Source organism: Bufo gargarizans, chromosome 7, assembly GCF_014858855.1.
Source record: "Bufo gargarizans isolate SCDJY-AF-19 chromosome 7, ASM1485885v1, whole genome shotgun sequence".
Lineage (NCBI taxonomy): Eukaryota > Metazoa > Chordata > Amphibia > Anura > Bufonidae > Bufo > Bufo gargarizans.
Genome location: NC_058086.1, coordinates 145092211 through 145117646, shown reverse-complemented (window position 1 = coordinate 145117646; position 25436 = coordinate 145092211). Strand labels below are relative to the sequence as shown.

The 25436-nt window shown below is 44.3% G+C and overlaps 1 protein-coding gene across 7 annotated transcripts; it reads left to right on the top strand.

The window, feature by feature from the left end:
* Positions 1–249: 249 nt before the first annotated feature.
* RTCA (RNA 3'-terminal phosphate cyclase) lies at positions 250–24904 on the top strand. Of its 7 annotated transcripts, none has more exons than XM_044302103.1 (12): positions 250–289; positions 1173–1259; positions 10931–11031; positions 11791–11934; positions 12546–12669; positions 14573–14631; positions 16822–16963; positions 17841–17965; positions 20364–20422; positions 20642–20736; positions 22279–22383; positions 22976–24904. In XM_044302103.1, the coding sequence occupies exons 2-12, from the start codon at positions 1209–1211 to the stop codon at positions 23066–23068; spliced, it is 1098 nt and encodes a 365-aa protein (XP_044158038.1). In that variant the 5' UTR covers positions 250–289; positions 1173–1208; the 3' UTR covers positions 23069–24904. The 7 variants fall into 7 exon arrangements, with proteins under 7 accessions (XP_044158038.1, XP_044158037.1, XP_044158044.1 ...); XM_044302102.1 differs by having other exon boundaries at positions 258–353; XM_044302109.1 differs by lacking the exon at positions 250–289 and adding an exon at positions 290–319.
* The last annotated feature ends 532 nt before the right edge of the window (positions 24905–25436 follow it).

Here is a 25436-nt window from a genome sequence, read left to right as displayed (position 1 = left end):
GTATTATTAAATAGTGAAGGCGCCGCAGTTTGTCTTTCGTGCAGTCAGACACGGCGGTCCGTGTTTGGTATTAATTCTACTGAGAGGTTAAACGCGTCCTCTCCGGTCACCTCAGCGTTAATGCTATCATTCCTGTGCACTTTTTAGCTGATGAAGCTCGGATTTAGTGTCGATATTTGTGAGCTGATATAATACAGCGGGGGTTCGGCACCCCTCCGGTGATGACAGGGTTAAGTGGCTGACAGGAAGGGGCGGGCCCTGCGTGTGTCAGGAGCGGCTGGCGGCTGTGGTGAGGCTGGCTGCTGGATCCCTAGGGAGGGTGTGTCTGAGCCCTGACTGTATCTTCATATACTGTATGTGTGATGTGCAAGCTGTGACTACAACTCCCAACATGACCTGACAACCCAAACTGTAGGCGTATGTATGAGCCCTGACTGTATGGCTGTAGGTGTATGTATGAGTCCTGTGTGTGTGTTCATATGTCTGTGATCTGCAAGCTCTGACTCTTTTAAAACTACAACTCCCAGCATCCTCTGTCTTAGGTGTGTATGAGCCCTTAGTGTAAGTATATCATCAAGCTGTGGCTGTTGTAAATCTACAACTCCCAGCATGCTCTGGCTTGGTTGTATGAGTATGTACGCTCATGAGTGTAGGAGTATTGCGGTTTTCATATACTTAAGATCTACAACCTGTGACGCTTGTGTAACTACAACTCCCAGCATGCTGGGACATGGCTGTGTATGTATGAGTCGTGAGTGTATTTCATCTATGAGGTTTAGCTTTTCAGCTGTTTTTTTTACTACAACTCCCAGCATTCTCTGACAGATCTGGCTGTACGAGCATGTGTATGGATATGATCTGCTCTGTAACTCCCAGCATGCTGTGACGGCCAGGTTATGGTGACATACATTTTCATTCAATCGCACCATTTGTATTAATATATTTCATAGTAACGTTTTTCACAGCTGTCGGTCACACCAGATGATGGGGGTGCGATTTAGCCCCATTTCTGGGGTGCGGCAGTGATTGAATAACTGACGCTTTGTCCTCCGGCCGTCCATTATGTCAGACCTACCTCTGCCGTCACATCATTCCAGGACCAGTGAGGACCGCGCAGGTAAAACCCTGAGGACTGTGCTGTTATCTCCTGACATTTCCCGTTCCATCTGCAGATATCTCTTGGAGCATCAGCGACACAACTCGGGACGATGGCAGAAGAGGCTGGACCCGTGGATGTTGATGGCAGCATTATGGAGGGGGTGAGGGCGCCATCTTAGTTTTTCTGTTACTAACGACTCGCCATTTTGTGCAGATGTCAAACCCAAAGCAAAATATATTATTTTTTAAATTTACATTTACAAAATGGCCTATATGCTTCTGACCACCTTGTGACTCACATACCGCCCCCTATACACGTGTAGGAAGAGATATGTCCAGCACAAGAGCTGGGTGGGGAAGGCCGGACCCTTTACATCTTAAAGGGGTTTGCAGGTTTCATGATATTGATGCCATATCCTCAGGACAGGCGATCAAGATCTGTGGGGGCCTGACTCCTGGCACCCAAAAAAAAAATAATAATCCCAAAACACTGACTTTACAACAGCGTAATTCGTAGCCTCCTTGTGCCGTAATCGGTCAAATAGTGTGGTGTTTGAGCAGCTGGCATTTTTAAAGGCATTTTGTGGCATGCGTTGTGTTTTTATATAGGAAAGTGCATATCACATGAAAAGCCATAAAACATGCAACCCACACTAGCGCTGGCAGTTTTTTAAGCAGGGCAGCACAAACCAATGGACCAAAAAACCCCAGACCCAGAGTAGGCTGTGATTTAAAACCAAAAAAACGAACACAATCATTAACCCAAAAAATGCACAAAGAGTGTAAAAAACACTGCAAAGAAATGCATTGTTTTTGTGTTTTAATAGTTCCCATTGCAATATCTGGAGCTGGTATTTTTTGACAAAAAAAATGATTAAAGGGTCACTGTGCTTTCAGAAAACGTAATATGTTATAGGGACATATTAAACATTTAGATGGGTGAGAGTCTAAGTTCTGAGACCGCCACCTATCTCTAGAACGCTAAGTATGTTCTCTCTTCTTGCTGCAGGACAGGAAGCAAGATGGACCCAATAGAAAGTACAGGCCCATCCTGAGAGGCGAGAGTGCGCTAAGCGAGCGCTTCTCTGCCCACGTTCTAGAGATCAGTAGGGGTCTCAGCACTTAGAGAAGCACAGGGGAGAAACGGGTAGTGAAGGGTGAGATACCCTGTGGGACGAGAACAGTCCGAACACGCTTGCTGGCCCCTGCAGTTTCCCGCCAGTCGGCCATTTTAGCTGCTCCCCTGCAGTGAGAGGAGGAGGGAGGAAGCTCCGCTAGCGGACGACGCTTGTGTCTGCACCACTGTCTAAACCTCCCTGCCTCATACAACAGCTATAAGCTCCTGGATTAAGCCACCAGAGTTACAATAGCATACTGTCCTAACATATATACAGACTGTTGGGGCATATATGAATGATCAAGACGCACCTGGAGCTGTATACTAGCATATTAGCAGCAGTCTCGCTATAAGAGACATCATATTGTGTGTCCCAGAGCCTTGGACTCAACTCTAGATACTGCATACCGATTGATATCCTGATATAACTATGGGGCCGCAAAAAACACAAAGTGACGCAGAAAAATGGTGAGAGTTTGCCAGGCAACCAGGGGAAGGTACGCGGTCACCTTTGCCGCACCGTAACGTTCATACTAGAGCAAGCACTGCATCAGAGGTAATAGCCCCTATAATACCCTCTGAGGAAAATAATGAAGAGATCACTCTTAAACAAGTATCCACCCAAGTCCTAGAAGCCATCACTGCATACAAGATTAGATGAGGTCAAGATTGATCTGGGACTACTGCGCCAAGACCTGCATGATCTGCAAGAGATAGTTCAACACGCTGAAGAACGTATATCACGCATCGAGGACACCACGGCCACTGTCCCTAGGTCTATTTCAGATCTTAATGCCAAAGCGGAGGCAGAAAGCAGATGACCTAGAAGCCAGACTCCGTAGGAACAACATCAGAATTATTGGCTTGCCTGAACGAGCAGAGGGACGCTCACCGGACGAACTTATAGGAAAATGGATGAAAGAACTTTTCCCGAATGCAAATCTCTCTCAGGCATATGCTGTGGAAAGGACTCACAGGGTCCCAGCAAAACCTCCCCCACCTGGGGACCCACCTCGGCCCATGCTGGCAAGATTCCTCAACTGCAAAGACACGGGCAAGATATTGGCCCTAGCTAGAAGACGGCAAGAAATCAAATTCGACAATACTAGAGTCTTCATCTTTCCGGGTTTCTCCATGGAACTACAGAAACAACCCGCCACTTTTATGGAAGTCAAGAGACGACTGAGAGGCTGACATCCCTTACTCCATGGGCTATCCTGCAAGATTCAGGGTGGTGGACGGCGACAGAGCGGTCTTCTTTACCTCACCTGGAGAAGTCTCTGAATGGCTGGCCCTGCAACGCAGATCTCCAAGACGCTGAGAGCATTGACAACTTCCAGGGACTGCTCATCTGACAGCGTCATCAGTCTGGTTTGGCTTAGTTGAAATATGTTAGAAACATTCAAAAGCAGCTTCTTGATAATACATAGATTAATTCTGATCTTGGTATAGGGCTTTAACAACGGCATGTATCTACTGTATGCTTCTGTCAATCATCACCAAAGACAGAGGCAGCCCGGTTCAACTGGCCTTTAGTCTGGATTAAGACACTGGTCCAAACTTATTTTCACATTTGCCAAAATGCAAAGTTAAGAAAGTTCTGTAAATTTTCAAGTTTGAAAATACCTATGTTAACTCAGTTACAGTTTTTCCTGTTGTGTTACTGTACACTTCTACACCCACTACATTAGGCTTCACTCCTGATTCTACATTTCCACCCTGGATTCTATGGCTGAACTAAAAATGTTATCATGGAATGTCAGGGGATTGGGTACGCCACAAAAAAGATCCATGGTACTAGCTTTTAGATTAATCAAGTTTTATTGAAGTTTTCATTTTAACTTTACAAAATAACAATGCTCCGGACGGAGCGTCATGACAAATTCTGACAGTATTGGTATAATAAGGCATTTATTGAAGTTTTCATTTTAACTTTACAAACCATGGTACTAGCTTTTATTAGGAATCATAGTCTGCAAATACTGTGCCTCAAAGAGACGCATCTTATAGCCAACACTTCTAAGGTCCTAAAAAAGCCCTGTGTTCAATGGGCTGCACATTCCCATCACACCTCCTCTTCTTCTAGAGGGGTGTCCCTATTGGTACACAAACGACTATGCTGGGAGGTAAAAGACCTAGTCACTGATTCAGGAGGCAGATATGTCTTTGTTCACTCTCTTATTGACAACGTACAATACACGTTATTAGGCATTTATAATACTCCCCCTGGCTCTATGCAGGTTTTACACCTGGCAGCCACCTTTTGCAGCTACGTATCCACATGCTAGGATACTTTGCATGGGAGACTTAAATATGATGATAGACCCTTTTTGGGACCAATTTTCAGATGCAGCTGACCGGAGGAGTGTTGGGGGCCCTTCCCAACTTAGTAGATTCCTGACGGAATTTAGATGGGCGAACCTCTGGAGAATCAATCATCCCAGAGACAGGGAGTGTCATAGTAGTAGCCACAGTTCTCTAACCCAGATTGACTACTTATTGGGCAATGGGTTAGTGACGTTAAACCTGCGATCCATAACATATCTTCCTAGGGGAATAACGGATCACGCGCCGTTACTGGGCACTTTGATTCGTAGCGCCCCCCTCAGTAATGTATAGAATGAATATACACCCGTTCTGGCTGAATCTTCTGGGATCGGCGGATGGGACTCCTTATCAATTAACTGAGTTTCTGGAAATACATAGGGAGGAATCTAACCTGACTCTAGTGTGGGACACCTTGAAAGCGTTCCTCCGCAGGTGCCTACATTCCAGCATCTCCTATATTGAAAACGATACCAAACGCTTGGAGCTGGAGCTTGAATTGCAGTGTACCACTCTGGAGCAGCAATATATCCCACACCCGACTGAATCCAACTGGATTTCTTGGCTCCAGGCGGGTAGATAAAGCAGATAGGAAACTCTTCTTTATAAAACAGACAGCGTTTGAGTTAGGAAACCAGTCAGCCAAACTACTGGCTCAACTAATTAGACATGACTTGCCCTCTTCAGCAACTTTAGCAATTAGAAACTCTGCAGGGCAGGAACTTCGCACGCAGGAATCCATCATTAGAACTTTTACACATTTCTACCAAGGTCTATATAGATCCAGCATAACAGTTTCTGAAACACAGCCATATATCTTGATGGTATAACTTTCCCTAAACTTACCACACTACAAAGTGCCCAATTAGATCAGCCAATCTCCCTGGAGCAAATAACACGGGCCATATCAGACCTTAATAATGGGAAGTCTCCTGGCCCCGATGGGCTCCCCCAAAAAGTATATGCCAAACGCTATGGAATGAATGGCGCTTAAATAATAAATAATAATAATAAAATGTGCAGAGGTGTTGGCATCTCAACTGCTAGCCACCCTTCACTCTGCCTTGGAGAAGGGGCATCTGCCAGATTCATTTATGGAAGCCACTATAATACTTTTACTCAAACCCGATAAAGAACCCCTAGATTGTAGCTCTTATAGGCCTATTGCCCTGTTAAATGTGGACTACAACATCCTAACTTGGCCACTCGTCTTAATCAGGTAATCCTATCTCTGATCCACCAGGACCAGACAGGTTTGACAAGTGGGCTATTCCCTGAATGTCTCGCTAGATGCCGCCAAGGCATTAAGTTCCATCAAATGGGCCTATCTGATTGGCTGCTTGCGGGAGTTTGGGTTCGGCCCACAGTTCCTAAGATGGATCAACATGTTATATAGTAGACCGGTAAGCAGACTGCTGACAAATGGGGAATTATCTGACAGCTTAACCCTTCATAGAGGCACAAGACAGGGCTGCCCATTGTCACCACTTTTGTTTGCTTTGGCAGTCGAGACACTGGCAATCAGGGTGAGGAGTAGTAACAACATAACAGGGGTGATCTTGGGAGAGAGAGAGGCCCGTACAGGATTATATGCTGACGATATGGTTCTATATATGTCTTCGCCTGACACGTCTTTTCGCGATGGCTTTGATGGAAGAGTTTGGTGGAGAATAAACTGGGAGAAATCAGTATACATGCCTCTGGGTAGGGCAGATTAGACAGGCCCTTCCCATATAGAATGGCTAAAAGTGGTAGACACATTTTAAATACCTGGGAGTAAATATTACTAAAAGACATACTCAGACCATGTCACTTAATATCTCACCCCTAACAATTTATATAAGGAACAAGTTTCAAAGCTGGAAGACTCTGCCTATTTCGGTGGCAGGGCGTATCAACTTAATTAAAATGATTATACTTCCCAAGGCCCTTTATGCTTTTTAACATTTAGAGGTACATATACCCAAATCGGTGTTCAAAGAAACCGACTCCTGGTCAAGGGCTTTTATTTGGGGTAGATCCCAAGGCAAACTTAGCTTAGACACTCTAAAACAGAGGGAGGTATGGCCCTGCCGGACTATGATTTATATTACCTGGCAGACCAGCTAAGACTCCTAAAATCCTGGTATATAGCAGAGGAACTACCCACTTCGGAAAACTTCTTAAAGTGTTACCTGGGATGTTACGCTCTTTGGTCAGTTCTGGAGTTATTCCCCCAAGTTCCAGAAACCATTAATACCGCTGCACAAATTAGCTCAAAGGGTATGGAAAGAGGCAAAGACACTGTCATATTTTAAAGACGTTATCTTGAACATCCCTCTATGGTCCAACCAATCGCTACTGCAGGGGGTTATGGGGGCGGACAGGTGGCAAGCGGAATGGGAATTGGAGATATGTATGATCGGGCAGTTCTGATGTTGTTCGAGGCAATCTCACAGAAATACAACATCCCCCAAACTCATTTCTTCTCATACTTACAGCTCAGACCGGCTATACAGAGTACATTCCCGAATATTAACTCTACGATCTCTAAGAACCTCCTCATAGGAGTAAAAACCCAGGGACCCAGAGGACTAGTATCGGTAATTTACTCACATTTAGTACAAGCAAAGGTCAGTGCCGATCCCCTCCCAGTATTAGACAAATGGAAATGATCGATACCCACACTTACGGAAGAATCTGATACAATTTTATTGGGATCACACTTATAAGTATCACCAGCAATTAATAATAAAAGAATTCAACTGTATTATACATTAGACCAGTGGTTCTTAACCTTGTTGGAGGTACTGAACCCCACCAGTTTCATATGCCCATTCACCGAACCCTTCTTAATTGGAAAAATTAAATATGATTTTTTCAAATTCAAAACATAGGTATATATTTATACATAGGTGCACAAAGTGAATAAAACCATTAAAGAACAAAACCATAAAGAACAAAACCATTAAAACATGATTTTCACACAAAAATAAAAACATAATAATGAATATTTACTGCAAATCAGTGTGACTTCTGCTGTTGTCTTTCAGAGACCAGGTCAGAAATGCGCGGCTTTACCTTGGCAAGTGCCACTCTCAGTGTCATTTTCGCAACAAAGTCTGTTCCTTTTCTTCGTTTTTATGTCCAGCATCCTTGAAAAGGATTGCTCGCAAAGATATGTTGTAACAAACGGTATGAAAAACTCCAGAGCTTTCTTAGCAATAACAGGGTACGTTACCATTTGTTGACACCAAAACGTTGAGAGCGTTGTTGTTCTGAAGAGTTGCTGTTGAACCTGGCTCTGCTGAAGTTCAATGATTTCATCGAGGTATTCATCATTGACATCTGTTGTCTCAAAACTAAATGTGAGCGGCTGTCTCACCCATGCTGGATATGACTCTCTTGTAGGGAAGTATCCATCAAGAGACGTTGCAAGCTCATCTAAGTGCGTGGCAATTGCTTGCTTCAGTTCCGTGGGTACAGAAATGTCTCAGATTCCAGATACATCTTCGATCTTACTTACACAGTCGTCTAGCAGGGGAAAGTTTGCGAAGTTATCGTTCTCTATTCGTCGTTTCCATAATGGTAGCTTTTTTTGAAAAGCCTTCAGGTTTTCTTCCGCTTCGATGATGTTGACTCCACCGCCCTGCATCTGTTGATTGAGATGATTTAGAGCTGCAAAGATATCAGTCATGTACGCTAAAATGAGAATGAACTCAGAATCTTTGAAGCAATCTGCATGACAATGTTGGTGCTCTTGCAAAAACAGGGCTAATTCCACCCGCACGGCAAAAACACGATTCAACACCTGTCCCCGGGATAACCACCGAACGTTGGAATGGTCCAGAAGTACCTCAAATTCAGATCCCATTTCTTTACACAGCTCCCTGAAGATGCGGTGCCTCAGAGCACTATTTCGCACATAGTTCACACATTCCACTACAATTTTTAATACTTCTGCCAGTTTTGGAGGCAAGGTTTTTGTTGCCAATGCATGCCTATGCAGAATACAATGTGTAACAATGATGTGTGGTGCATCGGCTTTCACTAGCGCACCAAAACCAGACTTTCTTCCCAGCATGGCTGGAGCTCCATCCGAACAAACTGCAGAAACCATATCCCACGAATATTCATCGAATCTGGCTCTCCTCACCTTGAATTCAGCGAGCGTTGTGTTCTTGTATTTTCCATCTCGATGCAGCTTAAGGAAGTGTTCTCTTAGTTTTGCCGATGCTAGACTAGAATTGCTCAACTTGGCATTGCAAATCATACAGTTAGGACGCTGACTCCCATCACGTTCCGTTATACATGTGAATCCATATTGTACATATTCGTCCGACCACTTTCTTTTTTTGCTCGACATAGTTAGTATGAAGGGATAGGCCAAGCGATGTTGCGTGATCACCTGCAGCCAATGATGGACAAGTGGGGCGAGTCGGGTGTGTGTCTTGACCTCCAGGGCCGGACTGGGGATACAAAGCAGCCCTGGAAAAAAAATCTATGTCAGCCCCATAAGTCACTGCGCCTAATATACTACTGCCCCCCCTCTCCACTATCTAATACACTGATGATCCCTCCTTTGCCTAATACACTGCTAACCCCCTTCCCCTAATACACTGCTAACCCCCCTCCAATACAATGCTGACCCCTTAAATACAATACACAATAGGTCCTCCAAGTCCCTTTACTCTTACCTGTACAACAGGTCAGCTTAGCTCAGTGATGCCGGTGTCTGTGTGCAGGAGGGACAGGATGCCGCCGCCGCCACCATGCTGTGCAGTCACTAGATCCGCCGCCGCGCAGCCGCCGGATATGACGTCATGTCGTCATATGCCGCTCACATCCGGCGGCTGGCGGAAGCAAAATCATTGCGCTCGCTCGGCTCTTCTGATCATGAGCCGCAGCGGGCGCAAAAGGAGTCTGAGTAACAGGAAATAAATATTTTCCTGTCTTGTGGCAGCCACCTATCAAAGCGGCCCCCCAGGGCCGGCGGCCGAACCCGCGAGACTGACTCACCGAACCCCTGGGGTTCGATCGAACCCAGGTTAAGAACCACTGCATTAGACATATCTTACACCAAATAGACTATATAAAATGGGAAGGGCGTCATCCACAGCATGTCCAAGATGAGGGGAACTGGAGGCGGACTTTTGGCACATGATGTGGAGATGCAGCCCAATAGCCACATTCTGGAAGGAGGTGACACATTTCTTATCTGATCTATTACCGGTTCAGGTGGCTTGCATTCCTGAGATTTGCCTGTTGGGAATATTCAGCGAGGATAGTTGGGATCATTACATGTCAACATTCTTAAGGGAAGTGCTGTTTATGGCACGTAAGTTTATCGCTCTGAGATGGTACAGCGTATATCATGGTATTTCATGGGCGTCACGTGTGCCACTGCTGCCACTGTGTCCCCCATCTGTCATATGACCCTTTGACATGACACATCACCGCTGCAGCCAGTCATTGGCTACAATGGTACATGTGACCTCCGTCAAACTGGATGTTGACAAGCAGGACCAGGGCACGGCAGCAGCAGTAGACCAAAGGAACTGCAATCCTGTAGTGGAGAGCAGGTAAGTATGCCTCCCTCTGCAAATCTGTTGAAGGGGTGGGGGCCCTGTAGGTGGATAACCCCTTTTAAATTAGAGCTGGTTGTGAAAAAAACTGCAAAGTGTGGACAGATCCTTAGACCTTGTTTCCCAAATAGCTCCCTGGGGAACTTTTGGCCAGACTCCCACCACCACATTGCCAGACCTGTGGAGGGAAGCACACTTACCAGCTCCCCACAGCAGAGTTCTGGCTCCTTCAGTTCCCTGCTGCTGCGCTCTAGTCTCAAGAGTCAACATTCAGTTTGACATCCAGTTTGTGCCGCTGCAGCCAACGTCTGCCTGCAGCGGTGAGGCACCATGCCTCATGTCCTTGAGTCATGTAAGTATGCTTCCCTCCGCAGGTGCATTGACATGGGGGTGTCTAGCTGAAAGACCCTCAAAGATGGATAACCCCCGTAAATTAGAGCTATTTGGAGGACAAAAAAAAACAGTAAAGCATGGACAGAACCTTACATATGTTGGAGTTTAAAAATAAAATTTAATGGTGTAATTGACGCTTGTATTATTACTTGAACGATAACTGATAATAATTTGATAATCAATAAAAACTTTGTGATTAAAAAAAATAAAAATAATTTAATGACCTGTACAGTCCGCTCTAAAAGTTTCCAAGATCTTCTGGCAGCTGGCTAACATCTTCTCACAGGCCCTGATTCCAGATGACACAAGTGTAGTGACAGAGTACTTGTATGTAACTGTAATAATCCATAGCTTTAGGATCTGTCAGGATGGAATAAGTAAGATTTATAATGGGTTACCTATATTTCTTCTCTTGGTGATGATCATGTTATAGGGAGGTCAGATCCTGCGTATCTGCACTGCTCTGAGCTGTCTTCTGGGAATTAGAGTCCGAGTGTTAAAGATACGAGCAGGACGAAGCACACCCGGCCTCAGGTAAGTCATACAAAGGCCCACATGTACTAATACCATGTAACGCTTAATGTGTATGTGTATTCTTTGGAAAGAGCTGAGAAAGCAGCTGCCAGACACTTCTGGTGGTGGCTTATCTCTCAGAAGAACAAAAAGATTTGGCAAAAATGTTACTCATTTTGGGCTAAAAATAATTTCTTCAATTTGTCTTTATGAAAACATTTTGGCAGTTTCTGTGATACAGGGGTTACATTTCAGTCTATTTGCAGAGCTCTTATCTCTGATCTCCTGACCTCGTAAACACTCATTATAGCTACATTTTTATCAGACTGATAAGAATATTGCTTAAATGAGTGTTGATGAGGTTAAAAAAAAGAGCTCTACAAGAGCCAACTAGACTTAGTGACAGGCTGCAAATAGACTGAGGTTTAACCCCTGTATCACAAAAAATTGCTGAAAATTTTTAATAAAGACTAATTGCAAAAATGATTTTTAGCTCAAAATAAGTAAATACAATAGTTAAAAAAAATTGTCCCCGACGCTATTCATAGCCTTTAAATCTACAGCATGTCATTTATACTACGGCTTTCCACCATGCATCTCACTCTTTGCAATGCAAAGGGGGAATTCAACGTTGAATTTTGCATGCAGATCCATGTGGATTTTGCCTTGGGTTCTTTGCGGATTTTCCACTGCATTTTATGTCCCCTGTGGACATAGCCGGAGACTGATATCAGCCTGCACATCTCTTTCCGTATTTATCTGTTGTCCATTTCTTGATAGGCCACAACATTTATCAGGGCTGGAAACTGTTCGAGATTTGTGTGCTGGCCAATTGGAAAATGCTTCAATTGGGTCTACAGAGATAAATTTTACCCCGGGAAGAATAAAAGGGGGCTCTCTGACTGCTGATACAAAGACTGCCGGGTATGTAAGCTGTTTTTTTTTCCTCCCAACAATTTAAATAATTGGTAATCTAGAATTATAAAATGTTTCCCTATTAGTAGTATTTAATTTGAAAGGTGTTGAATATTACTATTGATGGCCTATCATCCGGATAGGCCACCACTATCTGATCGGCACAAGTCTGGTACCTTGCTCCACAGCTTATCAGCTGTAATAGGCGAGCCATAATTACATACCTCCAGCACTACACCACACAGTGGACGGGGCTGGTTACTGCAGCTTGGCTCCCACTGAAGTGAATTGGAGTAGCGCTACACAATGGGCAGAGCTGAAACTGCTGTATGGCGAGCGATGTTCACCAATCCTGAGGAGGTCATTATTAGTGAAATCCTGGAGAACCCTTTTAAGGGGTTGTGACCACTTCCTGCAACAGGAGATGAAGTGGCATAGCGCTTTCCTGGCAGCACTGCCACTTTGCTCTAGCAAGTGGCAAGGGTCAGACTCAGCCGTCTTTGGTTGGGTCAGGTTCCTCAGCCATTGGTGGCCTCTTCTAGCAATGTACCACCAATGTCTGATGAGACAAGCTCTTGAACTGCTTTACTACTAACTTCTTCCACCTCTTGTCTTTGTAGGAGTGTGTGCTTATTACTTCAGGTCTCCCTTCCTTGCGTCCTCTTTGCTGAAGCACCTTCTGAACTGATCTTTAAAGGTGGCACAAATGCAGAGATGGCCCCGCAGATTGATTATACCACAATGGTTTGTATGCATCCTAAATTTGTAGCATTGCTCATGCATGTAAACTAATAATTTAACCACTTAAAGAGGTTGTCCATGCTTTTTCTGTTGATGAGCTATCCTCAGGATAGGTCATCAATATCAGATCATCGGGGGTCCGACACCCGGCACCCCGCCGATCAGCTGCATGAGGAGATGGTGCGCACTTGCCGTCTCTCTTTCTGCTCATTGCTGTATGTCTATGGGAAAGTACCGGACAGGAAGGGAGATGGCACGTGAGCGCTGCACACGCTGTCTCCTCATGCAGCTGATTGGCAGGGGTGCCAGGTGTTGGACCCCCGCCGATCTGATATTGAGGACCTATCCTGAGGATAGCTCATCAATAAAAAAAACAGCCGGACAACCCCTTTAAGCACCCGGCCAATTTTTGTTTTTGCGTTTTTGTTTTTTCATCCCCACTTTCCAAAAGCCACAACTTTTTAAATTTTCCATTCATATAGCCATATGAGGGCTTTTTTGTTGAACAAATTGTAATCTTAATGGCATCATTTCATTCACCTTATCTTGTACAGGAAAAAAAAAATTCAAACAAGTTTTTGTTATTATGGTGTTCAATATGTGCTAAAATTGACATGACAATCTTATTTTGTGGGTAAATACAATTTACAGCGTTACCAAATTTATGTAGTTTTGATTTAGTTTCACTACTTAAAAAAATAAAACATTTGATAAAATAAGTTTCTGTATTGCCCTATTCTGACAGCCATAACCTTTTTTATATTTGTCTACAGAGCTGTATTAGGGTATTAGTTTTTATTGGTACCATTTTGAGGGACTTACGACTTTTTGATCACGTTCTATTACATTTTGTGGGTGGGGGGGGGGAGATGATCAGAAAATGGGAACAGCGCATTTTTTTTTCTGATATGGCATTTACCACATAGGAAAAATATTTTTACATTTAATACTTTGAAAATTTTTGGCCGCATTTTTTATTTTATTACTGTCATTTTCGTCCCCGTTGGGACTTGACTATGCGATCGGATTGCTTGCACCATACACTGCAATGAAATAGTATTGCAATGTATTAGATTTTTACAGGCTGCCTGTCAGGTCGTACCAGATTTGCAAGCAGCTCACTATCAAAAGCTTGGGAACATTTCAAAAGGCCCTAGGTTGTCATACTGACCGATTGGGGCCCTGTCATTTTGCCAAAGGTGCACCAATCGCAGGACAGAGAAAGGGGTCTAACTGCTCAGATGTTGTGGTCGCTATTGACCGTGGCATCTGAGGGGTTAAATGACCAGGGTGTTATCCCTGATTCCGGTCATTGTACCTGGGTGTCTTCTGTATATGGACCGGGCTCAGCTCGTGCTCCCGATCCATACATCCCCTTAACGCCAATGACGTACGGCATTGTGTGGTAAAGGGTTAATTGATCAGATCTGAAAGAGTCTTCACCCTCTTTTTTTAGATGTGCGCCCTCTTACATGATAAGGATGTCCTTGAACAGCAATCCACTAAAGTCACATCACCTTCAAACTATACTACATAGGATTTACCGGGTAAATTCAAGTCAATGGGTCCGCATCCGCAAACTAAGTGCACCCGGCCGGTTTCATGACGCTCGTGTGCATGAGCCCTCAAGGAGGGTGAAATGCCATAAAAACTGGTGCAGTGCTGTGGCTATAAAGTGTGCAGCACCCTGCAGCGATGATGTCCACCTGACAGCTGCAGCCAATCACTGCTTTTATGTAAGGCTACAATGGCAATGATCTATGCCAAAACACAGGGAATTAAGGAGAGACACATACAACTGTACGGCACACTGTTGTATACGTGAGGCTAAATCCTCTGTATCTGAAAATCTATCCTAGATTTTATTTCAGTCATTGATGTTTTACTTGTTTTTTTTCTGCTTCAGGTTTTCAAGCCGATTGCTGAACATTTCTCCTTTAAATTAGATTGTGACATCAGGAGAAGGTGAGAAGAGATGAGTAAGACAGATTTGAACAATAACTGATATTTATTAAAGGGGTTTTCTGACTCTAAGGCCCCATTCACACGACTGTATTTTTGCTCCACTTCCGATCCACATTTTTTGCGGAATGGATGCGGACCCATTAATTTCAGTAGGGCTGCAAAAAATGTAGACAGCACACGGTGTGCTATCCGCATCTGTATGTCCGTTCTGCAGCCCTGCAAAAAAGATAGAACCTGTCTTATTCTTGCCCGTTTTGTGGACAAGAATAGGCATTTGTTATAATGGGTTTACACAAAAACGGATGCAACATGGACGTCATCTGTATTTTTTTGCTGATCTGCTTTTTGCAGACTGCAAAATATATGCGGTCATGTGAAGGCACCCTAAACGGTATCGGATTTGTGGGGGTCTAGTACCCAGGACCTCCTCTGATCAGCTGTTTGAGAATGCACCATCACTCCTGTGAGTTCCCTTGCCTTCTTCAGCTTACCAAGACCTATCCAGAGGGTATGGCCATCAGTAGAAACCCCTTTTAATTAGTGCACAACCTCTTCTGGTCCAGAGGGGCCACATTATCAGATGATACCACTCCCAAGAGCCACAGTAAAACTTAATAGGGTATTTATATCCATAGGTACTGTGAATGTCTGTCTGATGCCTTTTCTGGGTCTCCCACTGTCCAGGAGAATGGAGGTCCCCTATTCCCTCGTTGACAATCCTAAGACGAGGTGGCCGAGCATGCACACCACCATCTGCATTGAAATATCTAAAATAGATAGAACTTGTACGTCCACCTTGTCTCCTCTCTGGAGAGGTGAACCTGTGACTATGGCAGACCTTTCTTAGCTGAAAGTTTCCTTTAAAGAAAAAATCTGCTTAAAACGGATGCAGTATGTTATGCTAAGTGCATCACTCTGGGACCAGCTCCTATCTGACATTGGTTGGATATCCTAGCGATATGTCACCAATACAGGTGAAACTCGAAAAATTAGAATATCGTGCAAAAGTCCATTTATTTCAGTAATACACATTAAAAGGAATTTCATTAATGCAGCTTAAAATTAGAATATTGTGAAAAGGTTCAATATTCTAGGCTCAAAGCGTCACAGTCTAGTCAGCTAAATAATCCATATCCCCTGAGCAAAGGTTACCTCAAAATTGGGACTTTGGGGGTTCATTAGCTGTAAGCCTTAATCATCCAAATTATACCAAATAGAGGCTTGAACTATCTCACTTTGCATGTTTCCCCTTTTAAAGGGACACTGACAGGCAAAATTCAGCATATTGTGTTATATATCTGACATTACAGGTCTTATACAGTCTATTAAAAGCATGTAAGTATCCCCCCTGTCCACCTTCTAAATACCGAAATATAAAGTTTTATAACTTGCCTGTCTCCTCACCAATCTGCCCAAGGGGCGGCGTTTCATCTGAAAATGCGCCCAGCCAGCCGCTCCCAACTGCCGTTCTGTAGCCCCGCCCAGCTCATCAATATTCACTTCGCTGGGCGGGGCTACAACTCTCCCCAGTCCTGATCCTGCGTATGGTTGATAGAATCCTCTTGGCAGCGTCCGTCTAATCCTCTGCGCCTGCGCCCCGCCGTGGTTAGATCGCGCCTGCTGTACACACCCTGCCTGCGTTCCCAGAGGCAGCTGCAGCCTCTGCCTCATGCGCATGCCCCAGGCACTGTTCAAAGCAGCGCTTCAGAGCGCTGCTCACTCACATCTCCAAAGGGGTTAATGATAGTGCGGAGAGTTGTAGCCCCGCCCAGCTAAGTGAATATTGATGAGCTGGGCGGGGCTACAGAACGGCAGTTGGGAGCAGCTGGCTAGGCGCATTTTCAGATAAAACGCCGCCCCTTGGGCAGATTGGTGAGGAGACAGGCAAGTTATAAAACTTTATATTTCGGTATTTAGAAGGTGGACAGGGGGGATACTTACATGCTTTTAATAGACTGTATAAGACCTGTAATGTCAGATATATAACACAATATGCTGAATTTGCCTGTCAGTGTCCCTTTAAGTTGGATTACTGAAATAAATGAACTTTGCACAAGATTCTAATTTTTCGAGTTTCACCTGTATATGAGATGATACAACCCCTTTAACGTGTCCAAAATCCATTTCTCACATTTCTTGTGCTCATCCTTTTCAACGCATTTTTATATATATATTTTTTTATTCGCCTAGGGGTTACTACCCTCGTGGTGGAGGAGAAATCTTAGTCAGGGTTTCCCCTGTCAAATTCTTGAAGCCAATTAACTTGACAGATCGAGGATCGATCACAAAGATCTATGGACGAGCATTCGTGGCTGGTGTCCTTCCATACAAGGTAGGTAAGCACATGGTGCCACACACGTGATCTGCCAATGGTCACTTGTCTTTGCATGTTTTAAATGCAAATTCTACTTCAAGCGGGGTACCATGGATGTGAAATCTGGGTTGCTTAATTTTTGTTGTGGCATGAAGCTGAATGGCCCATAATTTCTACTGCCTGGCTATAAAGGGGTTGTTCAGGACTTGCATTATACAGGCTAGATCATCAGTATCTGATTGGTGGGAGTCTGACTTCCAGCATCCTCACCAGTCAGGTGTTGGAAGAGGCTGCAGCCTCCAGATGAGCTCTGTGGCCTCCTCATTCTGTACCAAGCACGATGCTGTACATTATATAGTGGCTGTGACTGGTATTGCAGCTGCGTCCTTTTCACTTCAATTGGACTGAGATGCACAAAGGCCGTATGAATGATAGATGTGACGAAACAGGCAGAAGAAGAGACTGCAGTGTTCTACCTTCTAGTACCTGATTGGCAGGGGCAGCAGGAGATGGACCCCCACCGATCAGATAATAATGACCTATCTTAAGGATAGGTCATCAGTATTTAAAGGGGTTTTCCCATGTCAACATTTGTGGCGTATTGGTGTGTAATGCCAGGCTATGAGCTGTGCGCTGCGATTGGTCAGCGCTGCAGCAAGGGACACGCCTCCTACAAAAAATCAGTCCAGTACAACAGACGGAGCCCAGGCATACTAGTAAGTGCAGGGGGACCCCTGGGCGCCGCTCTGCCCACAGGTATAGTTAGTTTTCAGTTTGTATAGGAGTGAAAGGTCCTCTTTAAGGGGCTAAGCTCATCACTCTGAGAACTTGTATTTGCTGTAATGGTTTTACTCATTGGAATATTTGCAAAAACGTTATATTTTAATTTCCTCAGATGGTGAAGGATATGATTTCAGCTGCAGTACGCTGCATACGACGGGAGCTCAGGGATCTTTATGTGAATATCCAAGGTGTTCAAGAACCTGGAGACAAAGCGGTAGGAAATGGCAGTGGGATCATGTAAGTGTTTTTTTGTTTTATTTTTTACAGTCCGCAAACAGCCCATTAACCAGCATACTATAGTAATATGAGAAAGTACTTGCTCTGCCTGCAGCCATTGACTGTATAGCATAAGGACCATGTGAGTGCCCCTTGGGCTAGTGTGGCCTAGGGCTACGGTGGACCTTTTTATCCAGAGAACATTTTTGGATATGATGTCTGCAGATTCAAATTCAAGTTGATCATGAGAAATGTAATCTATAGTAGTATCAGATACAGACTGACCTCAATTGTTCCTCTTGATGTCTTCTCTCGAAATGTCCAAAACCTTTTGGAGGGATGTGACATTGCTTTCCGAAAGGGAGACCCAGAGGAGTACAAAACAACCAGGTCCAATCCGAGGAGGGGCATTAAGGAGGCGAAGCACTGCTAGAAAGCAAAAATACACCATCATTTTACAAGCTCTGATTCCCGACGCATGTGGCAGGGTATCAAGTCCATTGCGAATTATAAGAGCAACACCTGTTCTATCAACACTGGAAATTCTTTCTCTCCTGATGACTTAATAATTTTTTTTGCACGATTTGACAAAGACAATGAGCTGCCCATCATCAGATTAGCCCAGCAAGAGGCTCCATCATGTTCCCTGATGCTGAGAGCACATGAGGTAGAATGGGCCTTAAACCACATTAATCCCCACAAAGCAGCTGGCCCTGATGAAGTTCCTGGAAAAGTCCTAAAAAACTGCTAAACAGCTGAAAACAGTGTTTACCAGTATGTTTAACAGCTCACTAGAGCAGGCCATTGTCCCCACTTGACTGAAGTCCTCCACAATTGTCCCTATTCCAAAACAGGCCAGGGTGAAGTTCTTAAGTGATTATCGCCCGGTGGCTCTCGCTCCTATTGCTATGAAGTGCTTTGAACAACTTGTCCTCGGGCACATGAAGAGCAAGATCTGCACCTCCATGGACCAAAACCAGTTTGTTTACAGAGCACATAGGTCAACTGAGGATGCTGTCTCACACTGCGCTGTCACACTGGAGCAGAGAGACCGCTATGTGCGGATGCTGTTCATTGATTACAGCTCAGCCTTTAACACCATCCCTCCCAACAAGTTGGCAACGAAACTGAACAACTTGGGTCTCAGCTCACACCTGTGCAACTAGATACTGGATTTTCTTACAAAAAGACCACAAATCGTACGCATGGGCAAGCACTTCTCTTCATCCTTAACACTAAACACTGGGTTACCGCAAGGCTGTGTGTTGAGCCCTCTCCTTTACTCCCTCTTCACAAATGACTGTAAACCTATTCACAATACCGTTATAAAATTTGCAGATGACACGACCGTGATAGGCCTAATCTCCAACAATGATGAAACAGCCTATAGGAAAGAGGTTGAGAACCTAGAGAGATGGAGTAAGAACAACAACCTCATACTCAATACCAAGAAAACAAAGGAGCTGATTCTGGATTTTAGGAAGAAGAAACTAAATGGACACCATCCCATTAGCATTAATGGTGGAAACGTGGAGATAGTTCAAAGTTTCAGATTCTTGGGAGTTCATATTAGTCAGGACCTGTCATGGATAAAAACACAACAGAAATTACCAAAAAAGACCTTCAGAGGCTTTATTTTCTGAGGAGTCTGAAGAAAGCACAACTCCCAAAACAGCTGCTTGTCACTTTTTACAGGTGCACCATAGAATCTGTTATCACATACTGCATTACAGTGTGGTACTCCGGCTGCTCGTCTGAGGACAAGAAGACCCTCAAGTGCATCATCGGAATGGCTGGCAGAATCACTGGTACTCAGTTACCATCACTGGATGACATCTTCACTGCTCGCTGCAGCAACAGGGCAAAAATTATCTGCGGGGATCCAACTCACCCCGGCCACAGCGTTTTCACTCCTCTACCCTCTGGTAGGCGTCCTAGAGCCCTACATGCCCGCACCACTAGGCTGAAGAACAGCTTTTACCCCAAAGCAATCAGTCTCCTAAATGCTCTGAGATTATTGCCCCTTCCTAGGATAGAAACTACCACAGACTGAAAGTGACTTCTGCATTCATGACCCCATGATGATCTTTTGTCTGCAGTGGTGTCTGAATCAGTGTATATATACTCACAAGCACTTACTATATATATATATGCTGTGAACTGTGAATAGTAATGCCTTCTAGTGCAATGTTTTTATTTTTTTCTAGTGTAATGCTTTAGTTTAAATGTCAGTTCTTGTTCCTCTGTCCATGGCATCTAGGATTGCTCCAAACAACATTTCATTGTATTGTACATTGTATTACATTGTATTGTACAGTGACAATAAAGGCATCTTATCTTGTCTTATCTTGATTCTGGTGGCAATAGAGGCAAAGCTTGTTAAACGCTCATTTGCTTCCCTTTCTTCCTTGTTTCATAGAATTGTTGCTGAGACATCGACAGGCTGTTTATTTGCAGGTTCATCTCTAGGACGAAAAGGTAATTCTGTTATTCTGTGGTGTGATTGGAACTTAGTCCCATTCTTCGTATGGAGGACTGGTCAGTAATATTGGATATCTGCAGTAGTTTTCAGTGATCGTCTACATTTCCTTGCGTGGGAAATTCTAGTGTTAGTTTTAGCAGAAGAAAAAAAATCCATTTAAATTAATAAAATGGTTTCCTCCAAAGGTCTTGATAACTTTTCTTACTTTTCCATAGGGGTACCCTCAGATCGTGTTGGTGCAGAAGCTGCAGAAATCCTTCTCCGAAACCTTCGTCATGGAGGCTGCGTCGATGAATATTTACAGGACCAGGTACACAACAAAAGCATTGTATAGAAAAGTATAAGGCAGTTATTACACAGTCAGTGTTTGATCAATGATCCGTGATGGCGAGCCAAAAACAGGTGCGGATCAAACACTCAGAGCAGTGCAAATCTTTACATTCTCTGTGTAGGAATCACTCCTGGTTTTGGCTCGCAATCACTGATGGAAATCTCTGACCAAACACTGAGACCTTGTTCACATTTCCTTGTCCGTTTGACGTCCGTGGAAAAATCTGTCTGTTTCATCCGTGAAGATCCGTATTTCCGTGTGTCCCTTTTTTGCCCTCTGTGTGTCCTGCATATCCCATGGACACTGCTCAGCTGAAAATTAATTTCTAGAGCATCTCCTACCACTGGTCAGTGAAAAACGGATCATAGACCAAAGTAATGTGTGTATCTGATTTATTTATTTTTTATTTTTTTCTCACTGATCCCCGGTCAGTGGAAAAAAAACTGCTGTGTGAGCAAACGCATTATAAACAATGGATACGTGTGCTGACTGCAGAAAATGCAGATAGTACATGTCCATGAATGAGGCCTGACTATGTGAAAGCAGCCGCAGAATACCTCAAAACAGATTGTAGACAAGGCCACTGCCAGTGGATGTTTTAGGATTCTAGATATATTGGATGAGATCAAAGCTGGTATAAGGAAAAGTAGCTTAGTCGCCCATAGCAACCAATCAGATTCCACCTTACATTTTTCAGAACTCCTTTGGAAAATGAAAGTTGGAATCTGATTGGTTGCTATGGGCGACTAAGCCAGTTCTACTTTACTCCAGTTTTGATAAATCTCCCCCATTGAGTGCTGTCCACTCTCTTATCGAACCCAATTTACACAAATAAAAAAATCAGTTTTAAAGAGTCATTGACTTTTCTGAAGTGCTCACCTCTTATGACACACCCCATTTACCGCAAACCCCCTCCCTTTTTGAGCAAGTTGGAAAAGGTTGTATAAGAAATAGTTGCGCAAAATTGTGCCACTTTTTAAACCGATTCTAGTTGCATACACATCTGGCCATACACGTTACCCTCAATTCCACCCCGGCAGCCCCCCTGATATGAGCATCGGAGGACTTCATGCTCTCATGGTCTCCTTTGCCCTGTTCTGAATCGTGCAGGGAAAAGGCATTTTATGGAGTTCCAGTGACTTGCTGGGCTCTCCATAGGGATTGCTAGGCGGAGGCAGCGCTAAAGCCTGCCCATCAAAGCCAGTGACGTCACTGTGAACATTGCTGGGCGGAAGCCTCCGCGTTATTACAAACACAAAAAAAAAACGCTATACTGCGCAGGGCAAGGGAAAGCATTGGAGCATAAAATGGCTAAAAATGTTAGTTTGTCCAGGTTCAGCCCTGAACCCGGACAACCCCTTTAAATGTGAGTTTCTGCTGTCAGTAGATATGGGGGGGGGGGGGGTTGAGCGTGTTGGATTTCAAGTTATCTCTTGTATTGCCTGTGTTTTATATCATTTTCCAGTACAGCCTGAAAATAAAAGCTGAACTCCATTTTTTTTTTATATTTTTAATTTCCAGTTGATCATTTTTATGGCCCTGGCAGATGGGGTCTCACGGATCAAGACGGGACCCCTGACCTTGCATACACAGACAGCCATCCACTTTGTAGAACTGCTTACCAAGGTACGAATTATTCAGCAGACCTGCCGCAGACAAAAGATTTGTTTAAAGGGGTTATCCCATCTTAGACAATTGGGGCATATTGCTAGGATATGCCCCCATTGTCTGATAGGTGCGGGTCCCACCTCTGGGACCCGCACCTACAACGAGAACGGAGCCGGGGAGAGTTGTGGCTGGAGGACCCCGGGTTTCCCAGGGTCCGTCCACCACCAGGCACAGCTTCCCGCCTCTCCCATTGAAGTGAATGGGAGCGCACCGCGCATGCGCGGCCAACGCTCCCATTCATTTCTATGGGGCCGAAGGAAATAGCCGAGCCAGTGCTCGGCTATTTTTGGCGGCTCCATAGAAATGAACGAAGTGCGCCCTCCTCCACTTTCTCTGCTCCGTTCTCCTTGTAGGTGCGGGTCCCAGCGATATGCCCGATTGTCTAAGATGGGATAACCCCTTTAAGTGCTATATTCAGGGTGGTTTCCCACATACCATTTTTAGGGAAATATGTGTGTTTTCTTAGTGTTTGTCCTGCATTTTTGGCACTGCACTACACAGAAGTGTCCCATGGTTAAGAATCACTAGAATTCCTGTTCACTTCCAACAGGCCAAATTTACAGTGACGAAATGTGAAGAGCCAGGCACAGACAACTTTATCATAGAATGTCAAGGAATTGGTCTTCAGAATAAGAACGTCTGACAGTCGCCTAAGAATCCCGGAGAAGACGGCAGAACAGCATGCAGTGAAGAAAGCATGACACCAGGGGGCAGTGCACATCTAGTGCTTTCTCACCATGTTTACAGCTTTACCTTCAGTCTGAGAGAGAATCAGATTGTGTGCATGAAACAGAGTTTAATATGTTACTGCTGAGAGAGTGATAAGCACCATGCCTCCAAATAAACCGGGGAAGCAAAGTGATGCTACATTTGGATTTCAGTTTATCAGCGCACTTGATTACTTGAATGCCTCTTATGTTGATATTTGCTCTCCTCTTTATAATTTATTTTTATTTATTTTACACACTTACATAGCGCTGACATATTCCGCAGCGCAGACATTGTAAAATATAAGAGTGAAACTGGATCGCACATCCTCAATATTATGCTTTTATCTAATAACGGCACTCAGCATCATTAACATCGCTTCTCAGCGCAATTTGTCGTATACCTACCCCTATGCTGCATGCTGCATGCTGTACATGAGGCATTAGTATACAATTTGATAAAAAAGCATAGGCCCACTCGCCACAACAAGGTTGCCTCTTTGAATGGAAACCTACTCTAAATTTGGCGCAGCGCTGTGTGGCGACCAGACATTAGCATTGGGCTGTTCCCAATAGGGCTCATTATCTAAGTACTGTAATATTATAATTTTTTTTACAGTTTGCAAGCAATGCCGTGTTGGGATTTTCAGAAAACGATGGTGTAAATTGATCCTGAGGCAGTGGGGGGGAAATGATCATGTACAGTGTTTTTGAATGTAGTTTTGCTGGGGGTGATATTGCCGTTATTCGTGGCAAATTTATCAAATTGTCGCGTAACGATGATAAATTTGTTGCATTTTTAGTTATGTCTAGGGATATTTCATTTTACTGTTACTAGAGATGTCGCAAAATGTATGTAAATCCTGGCCAGGCAGCAAGCTGCACCCAGTATTACTGACTGATCTGTATGGCACAAATGGCTCTAGTTTCTGGTGTAAATGTGTCCCACTGTAGATTGCCCACAATTTTTGTGTAAAATGCTCCAGAAAAAGGTGCAAATACATTTATAAATGTGGATCTTTTTTTTCCCAATCGTCCATGACAGCCCCGCGAGGGAGGCGCCTCTGGTTTCCTGTCCTAGGAAGTAGATCCTACAGGTGTGTCAGACATAGAGGGGAGTAGTTTCTCCCTGTGCAACTAAGGAGATTTTTATTTCAGCTGGGGGGTGTCCACACACCCGGAAGACGCAAGGCTGGGATTAGGAGCGGCACGGCGTTACTAGCGGGAAGCGCTTTACTAAGTATAGGAATTGGCTGTGTTCCCTTACTAACCGGTGAGCAGTCGGGACAGGTACCCATGCGGTAGAGGCTGGGAAGGGGCCGGAGCCACATTATAATAAAGGAGGACCGGCCTGGTGAGTTGCGTGCTTGCGAAACGCCGGGATAGCGTGTGACATCATAAGATCCTGCAAGATTTCGTCCCTGTATCCAGGAACTGCGGGAAAAACCGATTTAAATTCTAGTGCCCAGCTAGAAGCCGAGGATCATTGTTGGGAAAGGTCTGGATCCAGGCTGTTTAAAGGTCATGGAGAGTACTGATGACCAGAAGGAACAGTCTACCCCGGCGCCTGTGGTATGGATGGAGGGTATCTACGGTGATATGTTCTGTTCTATTAAATACTGGTTTTATGGCAGTTTTGTTTTTCAGGATAAACCTAAAAAGGCATCCTCTAAGGCTACTTTCACACTTGTGGCAGAAGATTCCAGCAGGCAGTTCCGTCGCCAGAACTGCCTGCCGGATCCGGCAAAACATGCAAACTGATTGCATTTGTCAGACGGATCCGGATGCGGATCCGTCTGACAAATGCATTGAAATGCCGGATCCGTCTCTCCGGTGTCATCCGGTATAAAAATTTTTTGCATTTTTTTCAGTCTGCGCTGGTACACTTAATGCTGGATCCAGCACTAATACACTACAATGTAAATGAATGCCGGATCCGGCATTCCGGCAAGTGTTCAGTCTCTTTGGACGGAGATAAAACCGTAGCATGCTGTGGTATTTTCTCCATCCTGAAATGGCAAAAAGACTGAACTGAAGACATCCTGATGTACACTGAACAGATTGCTCTCTATTCAGAATGCATTAGGATAAAACTGATCAGTTCTTTTCCGGTATTGAGCCCCTAGGACGGAAGTTAATGCCGGAAAAGAATAACGCTAGTGTGAAATTACCCTAAAACAAAATATAAAGAATTTGGAATGTGTAAAGCAAAGTTGGCTCCTACCCATACGAAGCTACTTTGTCGCCCTTGTATCGAGTCTACAATTGCATAAGAGTCGCCTTCCTTGATGAAATGCATGAAGA

What these genes read in the sequence shown, in the direction of transcription:
- RTCA (XM_044302103.1), top strand. Translation starts at nt 1,209, where the DNA reads ATGGCAGAAGAGGCTGGACCCGTGGATGTTGATGGCAGCATTATGGAG. An exon ending in ATGGCAGCATTATGGAGGGG is followed by an intron (nt 1,260 to 10,930) that starts GTGAGGGCGCCA and finishes ATCATGTTATAG; the next exon opens with GGAGGTCAGATCCTGCGTAT. An exon ending in GCTGATACAAAGACTGCCGG is followed by an intron (nt 11,935 to 12,545) that starts GTATGTAAGCTG and finishes TTGTCTTTGTAG; the next exon opens with GAGTGTGTGCTTATTACTTC.